We start from the raw sequence: 13,881 nt of genomic DNA on the forward strand, positions 1-13,881 counted from the left end.
GATTTAATTTATTGGAAATGCGCAAACATAACACTTAATTTTCCTTCTAATTAGCACCAAATGACTTTCTTATAGAATTCCCAAAAAAGAATCACAAACTGCTCAAATAAAATCAGTTTCCTTTTATACAGATTTTAAAAATGGTCAAAATCAGAAATTGCACTATAAAAATGTCTTCCCTTCCCCTGTTACACTGTAAAAATAAGATGCACTATTTCAGATAACTGGATCACTTTGAATATGTATTGATTTGATACAATAATAAAAATTAAATACATATATTCCCTGATTTTCAGCGTCTTTGGTTTCTGTTCTCTTCCCCCAATCTAAGACCTACAGTAAGCTAGAATTTCTGTCAGTACATCATTGGTCACACAGACAGTACAGTACATCCCTGTGATTGAGGATGCGATGCCTCAGTCCAGTTTGAGATGAGTGGCAACAAATGCTCACAAACTTTGACCCTTCATTGTCACAGCTCAGATGTGGCGGTTGCGTAAGCAGACTCCATGAGATGAGTCCTTGGCGAAAATGACTCAGACTTCCTCGTTTGCGTTGCTGTGGAAACTTCCTGAATCACCTCTGAAATTTCCACTTCTGTCACAGTGCTTCATCCAAACTGCTCATTCACATTAAAGGCACTGAAAGTCCAGTGGAGCCCACTCAGTGTTCTTATCATCACAGTGTGGCACATTATTTAAAAATAAAAGAGTTCACAGAAAATTAAGTTAAGTCCCTTGAACTAAATACAGTTTCAGGTTTAAATATTTGAGCTTTATAGTCACACTCTGTGGGGTTTCTGGGTTTTTTTAACCACCCACAGTAAAATACACAAACACAGACAGACTCATAGAGAGAACAGAATCTGAGTAAATGTCAGAATAGAACTTGGCCACTGCCAGCAGTGCTCTGACTGTCTATTTAGGGTGGGGAGACAGGATATTTTAAGCAAGTGGCCAACTCAATTGCAGTCTTGTCCCTTCTCAACACACTGTATCACACTAACGAGAAATTCCACTTTTCTCAGGCAGTGACTGATTGCATGACACTCTCTTAAGTCATCCCAGCAAACATGGATTTGTTGATTTGCAAGTCCAGACAAATAAATCGGACTAAATGTGGGTGCAGGGTAACTTTTGTTTAATCACTATGTCAGTCTGTAGCAGCTTGTAACTACACTTTGAAATGTAGTTCTTTGAATGTAGTCTAAAAGTTAACCTAAATAAAAATCTGTTCAAGTAGAAAACTCTGGGGCAATAAAAACAGAATTATTGAGATATTGCTTCTCTTAACAGATTGACTCGTTACCCTAAACATGTTCTTCAATCCCTCCTCTTTGCATCTCCTATCTACAGATGAGTATTAGTACGAGGTCACTTTTACGTCTCGATCATGCAATAATGATAGCTTTTCTCTCTGTTCTATTTTTTGACTGCACTTTGGAAAGTTTTGATTACATAATAAAGATTTTTCTGCTCTCATTACCTGGCACTGATACTCGTCAGTGCTTAGTTCACTAAGCACAGCTGTCAGTAAGGCACTGCGGTGGTTTTAGCTGCTGCATTCACACAATGTCCGCAAAAGGGGTTAAATGGAGTATGATCCCTTGGGAGTGCTGTTATAGTCGTGTTAATATTGGATTTTATTATTGATGCAACTACAGGCAATGGTGGCATTAAAGCCATTTTGCCAACAGGTTGTTAACACTTAGTGTTGGAGACGCCGTAGCTGTCAAGTTCCTGAAGTCTCAGACTCAAAATTAAAACTTTGAGGTTGACCCGAGCCATTTCTCGCACTTAATTGCTCCTGAACACGATATGTCCTCACAGTGCTTTGAGTTTAACATTAACATAGGCCTGTTTACATGCTCACAATAACAGTGCTGACGTGCTATTGTTGGCAGGTGAGATATTTACTGTTCACAATCTTAAGTTAAGGTGTTAGCATGCCAACGTTTGCTCATTAGCAGACTAGCAGAGGCTGATGGGATTGTTAGTGTTGTTGATATTTGGCAATAAAACATTGAGACACATTTTGACCTCATGAAGGGGCTTCATGATTCATCACCTGAGGACTAATCGTCATATTTTGACAACTATTGGATCAAAGTCTATCTGATTCAAAGTGGAGAGACGACTAATTAATTTTTACTGAAATCTTAACAAGATTTCGGCTGGTTTTAATGTGAACATCTGGACCCATTTTGAATCAAATCACTAAAACCATGCTTCCTGGGATATAGAAACACTTTTTAAAAAGGTTATGACAGACACTTTTTTGATAAATAAAACTAAATATGCATACTGAATAATCACAGCAGCTGTCATTAAAAAAAAAAAGAATTCTTGTTACCTTCATGAAAAGAAAACTTCTGCTACTTGTTTGTTTTGCTCAGTTCAGAGAGTCATTTTGAGACGAGGCAGGTAGGACTGCCCATTTTTGGTTTCCTGTTACCATGTCCCCGTACCGGTAACTGGTGTGCAGACAGGATGACGTCATTCCTGGTCGACCTGAATTGACTTGTGCATGTAGAGTTTTATGAGGCCCGACTGGTGCAGCTGCTGCCACAGAGTCATTTCCATGCGCAGGTCATGGTTGATGAAGAAGCCCACTGCGTGGTAGCTGCTGTCATAGTAGTGGTCAGAGTAGTTCTTGTAGTCTGGGGTCATGAAGCCGTACGCACTCACCTTCATCAACAAAGGAAACACAAAAGCTACAGTCAGAATAAACCAAATTCTGTTGCAGTCTCATTTAATCAATTCATATTTTTACTTGGTATCCTGAGTCATTTGCATCTTATTTTCATTTCTACCACAGACAGGTTTAAAACAGGTTTTGACAGCTCATTCAGATCTTGTGGAATCTGTGGGGGATGGGTGCTAAATCATATAACCAAAACGGAAAGGGACATTTTTATATTTCCTGTGTGCACTCCTACAGAGTGGGTGCTTATCAGCATGTAGCAAGGCTACACAATATCAGACATACGTACAATCACAAGGCCAGCAGCTGGGAGTCAAAACATTCTCACACTATCAGGCAAGTGCAGCCATGTCCCATAGTAAATAAACAGCTAAATGATGGTAACATGCAGTACAGGAATGAGAATACCACCTGGTCGCAGGTGTGCATTGCAGCCAATAGCATCACAGCTCCTGTCGACGGACGGTAAATGTTCTTATATCTGGTCTTCAGAGCATTAGAACGAAGGAATCTGGAAAGTAACATATAACGTAAAAAGATCTTCAGTCTCAGTTATGGAATAACTAATAAGGGGAACTGCATCTTATCAAATACAGGCCTGTTGTGTGACATGTTTAAATTGGTCGTCCTTGACACAAAAAAAAGATTAAGCAGCAGTGATACAGAGGATGTGAAAGTTGTACACATACATGTTTTGTGTAGGAAGTGTGGGAAGTTTCCACAGCTGTTAAACTGTGGTTTCAGCCTCTGCTTCTCTTTCAATCTCATTTCCAACTCTTTGAGCTGTGAGCGCTGCTTTCACTCTGTTCACCTGCCCTGCAGATGATTCGCTCACCTGTTTCTGAGGTAACGGATGAAGTCAGGGTGGTACATCTTCAACTTTTCTGCCGACACGTCCTCTCCAAAGAACTGCAGTGGACTGTGGAGAAAATATGACATTACCGCAAAAATCCACAAACAATTCTTACTTACACTTAGAAAAAAAAACAAGTTCACCAGGAAAAAATGTTTTCAATGTGTTGTGCAATGACAAGAAACTCAATCTGAATGTCAGTGTTTACTGAACATGCGCAATGACTTTCTCTAGACAGCCACAAGAGTTCCAATACTGTGAGGTTTAAACTCGTCTGTGGGTGAAGCAACAGCACTAACCACAGAACTGCACTCTGTACACAGCAAGCATGATTCAGAAAGTAAAACTAACATATCACTCTTTTGGTTGTGTAATTTGGAGCAGGAGTGACAGAACATGTTCTTTAGAATATATGCACACATTGTTTTTGGAAAAATGAGAAATGTAAAAAATACACATGTGTACAAAGACTCCAAGATGTGTGATCATCTACACAAGCTGTAGAAATACTGTGCTAGAGGTTCAGCATTCAAAACTTTACATAAGTAATAATACAGAAGTGTTTTAAGCTAAATGTTTTCAGTCAAAAATAAAAAAAAAAGTGCTCATAGTATAGAATTGCCCCTTTCAGAGTGTTACAATATCTTATGTGTTTTATTATTGGATTAGTGTCATCAATGAATTTTCATGTGGTTTCATGGGATCACTCGACAACTGAAGACCCTCGTGTGATAGCAGAGTCGATTGTATGAGAATTAAAAATACAATGTATTGACAGTATAAATGTTCAGACGGTGTCCCCAGTGTTTGCGTTGTGTCCTGCACCACTGGCCCTCGTTGGACTCCTGTCGGGGGCTTTTTGGCCAACTGAGCAGGTTTAATTGGCGGCGGAGCTCATTGGTGGGAGATATTCTGATTCGTACAAAAAGGAAAATGTAAGTGATGAAGGGCTGACAACAACGATGATGTGCACACGAGTGCAGAACATACGTGACCACTGGCCCGTGACTGTGGTCTTTGTTGTGTTAACACTTTAACAATTACATTTGGGCTCAGTTACCACGAATGACAGACTTTGACTGATGATAGACATGTTTGTTTGGTTTTCAACCACTTCTGTGCTAAGTCGAAATAGAGGATAAGTCAGGGGTCAAAGTGAATAGGATTCATCCTCTGTGGACCATGAAGACAAACTTTCATGGCGATCCATCCTATTTTTGATGAGAAATTTTCAAACTGCTCCACAGGGTTCGACTGTAAACTGTCAACTTTTGTATGGAGTTTCTACATGAACATATGAAGAAGATACAGAAGAACAATTAGAGGAATAAAGAGCATGAACATATTCATCATTAGCCTGGAGGTGTTGCTTACTCTTTGCCCCGTTCGGGCCCTCTCTCTACAGGAGCGTGTGTCGCTGCGGCCTTCATCAGCAAGTAATCACGGTCATGATCGGGCAGGAAGATGTATCGCGTCTCCTGTTGGAAGGCAGCAAAGTGTGACGTGTCCCTCTGATTGTTTTCTGTCACAATTCTAGCATTTCATGAGAGCGTTTTTATCCTCACATTAGACAGAGGGGGTCCACTGTACCCAACGCCTGCGTAGCTCCTCATGGAGTTCATGAGTGTATTGGTGGAGAACGTGTAGTGGGTGGTCCGAGTCCCTACGTCGTCCTCAAAGCCCTTAATGATTGCTCCATTGGTCCTGGGGATCCACAAAGACAGATGAACACACACAAACATAGTGACACAGAACCTGTTAAATATTCTTTAATCCATTAGATGATTAAAAGATGCAGTGTATGTTTTAAAGTTACACATCTGTGGTTGTGTTCTGTTAATGGAAATTAAAAATCTGGGGGCATCATTTTAGGATTTAGGGGCACTATAGCAAATATAGTGATCATGACATTTAAATTTCAGAGGGGTGATACATTATTTGAGGTCAAGAGGTTTCTAGAGCTTTTTAATCAGTATAAATTCTACTTGTTATAACTGTTGATTGTCAGGGTAAAACTTGTCTTACAAAGAAGCACCTAACAAAGCCCACGTCAGTATCTACCTGAACACATAGTGGTGACTGTCGATCTCTGTCCCTTTCTTTGAATCTTTCAGTATCCCACCATTTCCCACCACAGCACAGTGGGTACACCCGGATTTACTATGGCGATGCTTCCAGTCATCCAACATCTGCCAGTTAGCAGAAGAGTTGAGGACAGAAAGAGTTTCCACCAAAGCTGTTGACACAGAAAATTAAGCTGGGTGAGGTTTATTTAGCAAAAAAAAAAATAAAAATAAATATTTCGCTGCTGATTTTTCTTTGCCTATTTAACTGCATCTGCTCACAGATTAGATTACTTGTGATTATTCTGAGAGACAGAAAACCCCCAAGGCTACATGTGTGGGCACACAGACAGGAAACTAACACTAACACAATAAGCATCGGAACAGTGATAAGGCCCACATGTCCTCAATTAGATGATTCAAAAGACTTCTCATCTTCCGCCTGGATATATCTGGAATGCAAATTCTATAAAGATGGAGAACACCATCTGCTTTAGCTGACTGATTCAATGATGCAGAGTCCACATAATAATTCTAACATGAATTATAGTTACATTTGCACTACAAATCACACTACGTGTGGTTTGTGACGCCATGTTAATCGCATGTTTACATTTACCTCAACCAAGGATTTAAGGAAGGATATGACAGATTTCATGCGGATTTAGATGCAAGATTTTCTTTCACCAATAACAAATTTGGAGCAGAGCTGAATTACCGAATGGTCAAGGTAACATCCAAGGTAACTGCTGTGGACCTCCAGACTCTAAGGGGTCCATTTGTCAATGATTAGCTGCAAATGTGTGAGGTTAAACACACCAGTGAAGAGATGGATAAACTGAAAGCAAATGCTGCATCTTAACCTAAGCTGTTCAAATACCTGCAGTTTTCTTTTTTCCAATTGATACTCTTCTTTGAAAAAAGTTATAAAAATATGCCTCTTCAATAACCACAAACGAACATAAGTTAGATACAGTGAAGCTGCCATATGTTGCTTGCCTTGTGCATCATGATGGCCTCTGACACAATGCAGAATCCATGGACTCACAAAGTCCACAAAGTACTTGAAGACTCAAAAACAAAACCACCAGCATTTGTAATAGATAAAATTTAATCAGTGTTCTTTTATCAACACTGATGAGAGCAACACTCTTTGTTCATTGGGCCAAAGGCTCAAATACTCCTACACAGTCTGTGTAGTGATGAAGAGCAGCAGCATGTAGGTGTACAAAATGGGCACGACCATCCCAGACAGTTATTATAGGTGTAGGCGTCATTGAAAAACAAATATTTTCAATATCATGAAGATAAATAGACATAAAATAAGAGGTGAAAATGTATGAAAGTAAATGTTAAACAATATACAATGAAATGATAATATGTTTATCATATAGGGCCAAGGGGAAAATGATGAACTGGATAAGAACAGGAAAAAAGAAAAAATATATTGGAACAAGAAAAACAAAAACTCACTCTTGTAGTCGACCCCCCCCCAGCCATGTGCTCCAGGGTAGTGGCTCAGGCGCTGATGCTGTTCAGGAGTGACGTGTTTGGCCCACTGCAGCACTGGAATGTTTTTCAGAAACTGCCCTCTAAATTCGCTTTGTGAGACCCGACTTCGGATGCCACCCGGGCAGTCCTGAGGGGAGCAGATGACACGGCCATGTTGTTATCAAACCACATACAGAAAAGTCTTATCACCACTCCCCACGCCTGAGGAGCACCTGACGTTTGTGTCCAACTGTATTATTACAAAGCCAGCAACCATCAGCTCCACTTGACTGGTTATACAACCTCAATATGAACCTCCAGACTGTCACTTATCAAACGCCAACCATCGAGACATATTCTTTATGAAATTTACATGAACACTCTTTGCTGATGCATAAAACATAAAATCACATGTAGCCAGACAAGGAAGCATAAAAAGGGCCCCACAAAGACAAGCACATAAATGGCACTGAGCCCATTAGGATCTTTATCTAATTAATTGTTATCTGCCTCTGGTTCTCTGTGAAATCAATTATTCAGACTGATTCAGAGTGCGTGCGCTCTCCTCTTACGTAACTGCGGCTGAATTGAGATGATAGTTCAGTGTGCGCCTGGCAGGAAATTCACATGAAAAACTTTGATTCAGCATAGGGTGTATTATTTCATTAACCCACGTGATCTCTCCCATGAGACCTTCAAAGACTTTGAGGCAGATCTGAGTAATGTTTTCATTTCATCTCGTGCGTTTTCTCATCCTCCCTCCCTGCATCTCCCTCAGCGGACCATCTGACAACTCAATTAAAGAGATTTTGCGTTGATGACGCATTCAGGAACTGGGTAGGGAGGTGGTGGGACGGGAGAGGTTTGGCATCCAGCTCCCACCCATTATAACAGCAGGAGCCAGCCTATTACAGCATCCTGAACCTGATGAAAACCAGAAGTGTCTATTCTGATCTGTACAATTAATTGGATATTTTTGCCATTAACTGAAAGACTGGCGACCAACGGGGTGTTTTGACTCTGTGTTATAGTGTTGATACCGTTAATCCAGTATTGCCTGTGCGCTATATTGACCCACGCTGGGTACATTTTTAACCAAATGTTACTTGTGTGCATGCTTAACAAATCCCATGAAAAGGCCAAAGCAACAATCTGACCAACGAGATCTGTTTGTGTATCTAAAGCCTGATCTTCCTCCTCCTGTTTTTAAAGACTCCTCTGCAGTAGGCCACAGACGGGGAAGTCAGAAAGACGTCACAATATTCTGAAAGCTACACATCAACTCAAACTTGTCAAAGACAAGTAAGCAAATTCTTCACAGGTAGAACTCACTGTTTGTGGTGGGATGTCATCACTCATATAAATGTCTCCGATGAAGGGAGGCTCTGTTGGCCCGGCTGCCTGTGTGGCCAGTCGAGGCTTCAGTGTGGGGCTTTTGGTGCTGGTCCTGGTTTTATCCACGCCATCGGGCCTGGAACTGGACTTTGAGACACCCGGGACAGTACTCTCTGCTGGTTTGTGTTCAGCAGCTGTGGGTGTTTGGGGCTTTAAAGTTGGAGTCTGTGTGGCACGTGTGTGTTCATGCAGAACTGTGAGCTCTGGGTGAAAGGTGGAGGCAGGGGGCGGATGGGTCCACTGGTCACTGTTGCTCTTTCTGTCAAGAGGCTCCTCAGAGTCTCGTGAGCTGCTGCGGAAGACAGAACAATAATTGGCAGCGAGCCCAGCAAGTCACTGCTGGAAATAAATTACCCCCCAAACGTGCTCTCATGTGGTAAGATCCACATTCTTAAAGGAGCAGTTCAAAAATGTCAGAAATATGCTTGTTTGCTTTCCTCATGAGAGTTGGGTGAGAAGATTGAGATTGATAGCACTCCTGATATTTGTCCATTAGATTATTTTTCTTTCAGCTTAGCCTAAAGACTAGAAACAGCTCGTTGGGATCTGTCTGAAGGTAATCTGCTGACCTGTACCTGAAATGGAGATTGGAGTTTTACTTGTGATCACATGGCCTTCAGTATGAAACCTCAGTCACATGACAACAGGTGATTGTATATGATGCAGGGGAGGGGGAGTCAGGACTTAACTGTGAAACATAAAGGTAGTTTGTGTTGCTATGGAGACTGCTCGTTAGTCAAATATTTAATGTCTCAGGTAACCACGGCACCCGCTGCATCCTGATTGGTGCTTTATTATTAGCCTGACACACCAGATGCTGCTCATAAACCTCATAAAGGGCAGTAAATGACACTAAAATGTAATAAAACAGCTGAACTGAGGTGCAACTGGAACTTGTTAATGTTGAACAAAGATCAAAGGTTCACCTGCAGAGAGGAAGCCAGTGAAAACGCTGTCTGTCTGTGTTTTATGTCGCCTTGAAAGAGTTTGAAGAAAGGAGGAGAGAGAGAAAGATAAAATGAACTAAAATTAAACTACATTAATTGAATTCTGTCACTGTGCACACGTTCTCTTGCCCCATGCTATTTTTGTTTTTGTTTTGTCCTTTATTAAAATAAATAAGTATATTTATAGGCCACTTAGGAATAAGGTTTTACATGTGTTTTGTTTTGAAGGATGTGGGGCGACAGAGAAAGTCATCATGATTTTATTTGATTCCTTTGGGGGGGGGGCAAGTTTATTAATTAAAAAGTATTAAATAATCAATATTTGGTTAGCTGGTGCGTTAACCTCAATAATATGTATTTATTTATGTATGTAAATGCAAAAGGCTCTGCAGTCCAATTCTCCAACATCAAAAAGAAGGGAAGTGAAGAGGATATTTGCGTCATATTTTGTACCCAGGCGTACAGATTAAAGAACAGCTTTTAAAATGAAAGACCTGCGAGCTCCTCATGCCCAAACTTAGGCCGACTATTAAGAGTCTGAAATAGACCTTTGAGAAAAACAGCCATCTTTCCTATTTCTTTCTCCCCCGACTTAATGCGTCTTATCTGGACCTGCTAGCTTTTATACCTGGAGCGCTGCCCGTTACAACAAAGCTTACGTTTCACATACGCGTGTAAGAGACCACCTCTAGTGAAATAACTCCAGGGGCTTTTTTTCATTAGTGCAGCCAGAGCGCTGTGTGGCTCCTTTGTTAAAACCACAATGATACAACTAGAGGGGGAATAAGTGCTGGTTACAAAAAAAAAGCCATGGAACTTTTCATACCACTCATGATCTAAGAGTTTGGCCTCTTCCACCCCGGCCTGTTCGACTGCTGAATCTGACCTCAATTTTGTCCCGGATAAAACTGCTTTGTCTCCTCATCCAGCTACAATTTAGGCAAATTGAAGCAGCAAATGGAGACTATTAATACTATTGGACACTTATTTTCCCCAAATCAGCTTCTTAAGAGTAAAACGGTTTATCTCATGTTTATTTGAGGGAGTTTACATCCAAACCAAATCAGGCAAAGACGGTCTAATGCCACATTCATGTGATACAGGACTTACTGTAATTAATTTGTACATGCTGTTTACATTCAAGTCAAACTCATAATTGGGAGACATCATCCTTTTTATTCCACACATTCTACCCACAATGCAACTCAAACTCTATCAGTTCAGTCAGACAGTTCCTTCAAACAGGGTCGTATTTTCGATTTCAGAAGTGGAATTAGTTAAAAATTGTGTTGTGACCTGTTGTTGACATTGTCAGACGTGGCAGAGGCCATGCAAGTTAATCAGTAAGTTATTAGAAATTTAGTCATGTGGAGCTTTTCCTGGTAACCTCACAGCATTTAGCTATAAGTCATGACTGCAAACTGTAAAACTTCCATGTTGTAACAAGCAGTCTTTTGGTGTCCATGTTGCCTCACTAAGAAAACGCTGCTCTCACGATATATCCACTTGAACACCAGGCATGACTTCACATGTTATAACCATGAGCTCACAAGTTCCATTTGAAGGCTGTGACAGATCTGGGTGTTTTAGTGCTAGTGGCAGATTGTGGCATAAATACTGGCTGCCTATCAGCCATCTTATTGGGCGTGAGGGCAGCATAACTAAAATCCAGTTGCATTAAGGGAAATGTGGGATCCAGTATTTCTGAACCAAGATATTTCAGCCTCTGTGGCTTTAACTTTCATGGTTCTTTTGTTAATCAGTCTCCTTTGTGTTGTGCATCACTGCATCAGTGGAGTGGCCCTTTAACTCTCACATAACCAACTCTGCAATCACACAACTTTCTTATTTTGTCTGGTGACGTGAACACTCGCTCTCTACCATGCATGGATTTAGGTCATGTGACTAGTGTGGACAGCGATGATCACTGATCTGCTACTTTATCCTGCAATTAAGGGGAATCTGTAAAACGAACTCAAATTAAAGCTTCAAGTCAACATTTTAAGCTCCGTCATTTTATATCCAACGTGTCAGAGAGCCAAAACAATGAAAAACTCATCATAGCACATATACGAATGATCCCATAATCAGTGCAGGTCCTGTCCCGTCACTCACCTGCTTGCTCCCTGTGAGAATCCATGGAAATGCTTCAGAGGCTCTATAGACCAGGACAGTGGCCTCTCCAGGTTTACACACAGGATGTAGACACACAGCAGAGAGCCAACAGTCAACACACACAGCATCAGCCTCCTCTGGAGCGCCATAGCCGTCAAGGTGTGTGAGACCCCAGTTGGCAGGCTGTGTGTGTCCCTGCCCTCCACTCCGCCTGAAGGAACATGAGAAGGCAGAGGTTGGAGCTTGAGCAGGCAGGTGAGGATGCTGCGCTGCCAGTGATGGTGGGGATTTAACTAGTCCACAACAGGATCTGGGCTCCACCCTGGCTTTCTTTTAGCACAACTACAGTAGAAGGGAGATAGAAAGAAAGTTGGAACGAGAGCAAAGACTCAGGGGGGGCAGGATTGAAGGGGAAACTTTATCTTTCAGTGGCAACAGACAAATAATCCCTTTTTAATGAAACCTTTGCTCATGCCCGTGAACACAGAGTGCAGGGTCACAGTCTTCATATCGGTTTACATCCTGCTTTTTATTTATCTACTTTCCTTTCTACTCTCGCTGTTCTTGCAAAATATAGAAGAGGAGACACTGTGGCAAAACCTAATAACATGTAAAAGAGCCACAGAGGAGCTGAACAGACAATATTTTGGCCAGTCTTCCTTTGCTGACTGAAGGTAGAAAAAAAAAACCTCAGAGTCAGCTGCAGATGACGGCGGCAACTAATGCAGGAAACCAAAAACTCCATCTCACAGTAAACCTCTTCTTATTCACCCTGCATGTCGTGGTCCAACGCACGTTGTGAGACTTGAGAGGTCTCATTGGAAAGTGGAAGACATTAGCATACACACTGAGCACCACCCCTCTCCACTTCTCACCTCTTTGTAAGTACTGTAATAAACACAGCCTGAGGACAGGGACTGAAATGGCTCTCTGAACTTCTCTTAAGCCAAGTCTGGAGCTGCTTTCTTAAGTACAATCGATCCTCAAGAGCAACCACATAATAACAGGGCGAATAAAGAAAATAATAACAGCACTGATGACAATGTGAGTGATACAGTTTCCCAGGCTTGTGTGACTGGGTACTCCTGGCTGAGGCTAAATGGGGAATGGAAAGAATGTGTTGCTGTGATCCAGTGATAAAGTCAGCTCCCATGTCTCTGATAACAACTATAACAGGAAAACTCTGGGAGATGTATTTCTCCAGACAAAAAAAATACAGCTTGAAGTTTTAGAAGAGATTCCTTCCTTAAATGCATGACATTCACATGATCAAATAATGTGTCTAGTGCAGCTTTAAAAAAGAGTCACAGGAAAACACAAGAGGAGGAACAAATCACATGCATCAGACTGTTACAAACAATGACTCAATTTCTCTTCCTCTGAAAGTCATAGGACTCTACTCTCTGCTATCTGTCTCTGTCCCCGCTAAACAGACACAAAGCTCCTCAAATATGACATAAAACATTAAATGAAAGCAAAAAATAACGTCCTCTCACCGGTAGGAAATCTTCTGTGTTCCGTGGTCTCAATCTTTCCTTCATGATGGTCACAGCGTAGACATATTCCTCTAAGTTGGGAGCTCTGCTGTTCATCTAGTGTGGAGCGCTTGCACTGCCAGCCTCGGCACTGTATGGGCGGGACCATTGTGAAATGAGCAACAGCTGCTGGCAATTGGTCAACCCCCTCAACTCCAGAGCATGAGAGTGTGGGGGTGGGTGGGGGGGGGAGAGAAGCCCACTCCAGGCTGCAATAAAGTTAGACATGAGCAGGCAGCTCTAAGGATCTCTGCTATGCTCACAATGTGTGGAGACCCTGAACACATCACACTAATGACAGACAAAGGAGAGCAGGAGAAGCACACATACGTGTATGAATGTATATACACGCAGAAACTGTGAGGAGACAAGCAGGAACATGCAGCCTGAACTTCCACCACACAGCTGGCAGCTTTTAAAAATCAAGACAGGAAGATGCTTCTCTCTCTCTCTGTCTCTCTCTCTCCATCCATAGTGGCATTCACTCCATCCGCACAGCCCTCCAGCAGCCAGCCAGTCAGCTGGGTCCTCTGAGCCAAGTGAGAGTCAATAGTCGGTGTGCCTCTCTGGGTTCGGTTTCCTCTGTGAAAAGAAAGGAAATACGCTGAGAGGGGGGACACATTTCAGTACGCCCCACCGGTTGCTTTGGCAGTCCGGAGGAAGTGAGCTAGCTGGAGGGCGAGGAAGCAAAAGGGGGTGGGAGAGGAGGAGGAGGAGGAGGAGGAGAAGTGGGTCAGCTCTGGACATTATTCCAGATGTATAGGCTGAAACATCCCTGA

At 41.9% G+C, this 13,881-nt stretch overlaps 1 protein-coding gene across 1 annotated transcript; it reads right to left on the reverse strand.

Moving 5' to 3' along the window:
• Positions 1 to 707: 707 nt before the first annotated feature.
• Positions 708 to 13,178, reverse strand: st6galnac (ST6 (alpha-N-acetyl-neuraminyl-2,3-beta-galactosyl-1,3)-N-acetylgalactosaminide alpha-2,6-sialyltransferase). The gene is made up of 10 exons (XM_070852176.1): positions 13,064 to 13,178; positions 11,568 to 11,778; positions 8,443 to 8,797; positions 7,093 to 7,258; positions 5,618 to 5,792; positions 5,122 to 5,260; positions 4,931 to 5,034; positions 3,539 to 3,622; positions 3,115 to 3,214; positions 708 to 2,687 (listed from the first exon to the last, which is right to left on the reverse strand). Exons 2-10 carry the CDS (start codon positions 11,714 to 11,716, stop codon positions 2,496 to 2,498), a joined length of 1,464 nt encoding a protein of 487 aa, XP_070708277.1. The 5' UTR covers positions 11,717 to 11,778; positions 13,064 to 13,178; the 3' UTR covers positions 708 to 2,495.
• Positions 13,179 to 13,881: the final 703 nt, after the last annotated feature.

This window comes from Pempheris klunzingeri, chromosome 20 (assembly GCF_042242105.1).
Source record: "Pempheris klunzingeri isolate RE-2024b chromosome 20, fPemKlu1.hap1, whole genome shotgun sequence".
Classification (NCBI taxonomy): domain Eukaryota; kingdom Metazoa; phylum Chordata; class Actinopteri; order Acropomatiformes; family Pempheridae; genus Pempheris; species Pempheris klunzingeri.

Coding starts and splice junctions, on each gene's coding strand:
- st6galnac (XM_070852176.1), bottom strand. CDS start 11,716: ATGGCGCTCCAGAGGAGGCTGATGCTGTGTGTGTTGACTGTTGGCTCT. Junction 5,261..5,617: donor AGTCACCACTATGTGTTCAG/GTAGATACTGAC, acceptor GTGGATCCCCAG/GACCAATGGAGCAATCATTA. Junction 3,623..4,930: donor GGGCCCGAACGGGGCAAAGA/GTAAGCAACACC, acceptor TTTTCTCCACAG/TCCACTGCAGTTCTTTGGAG.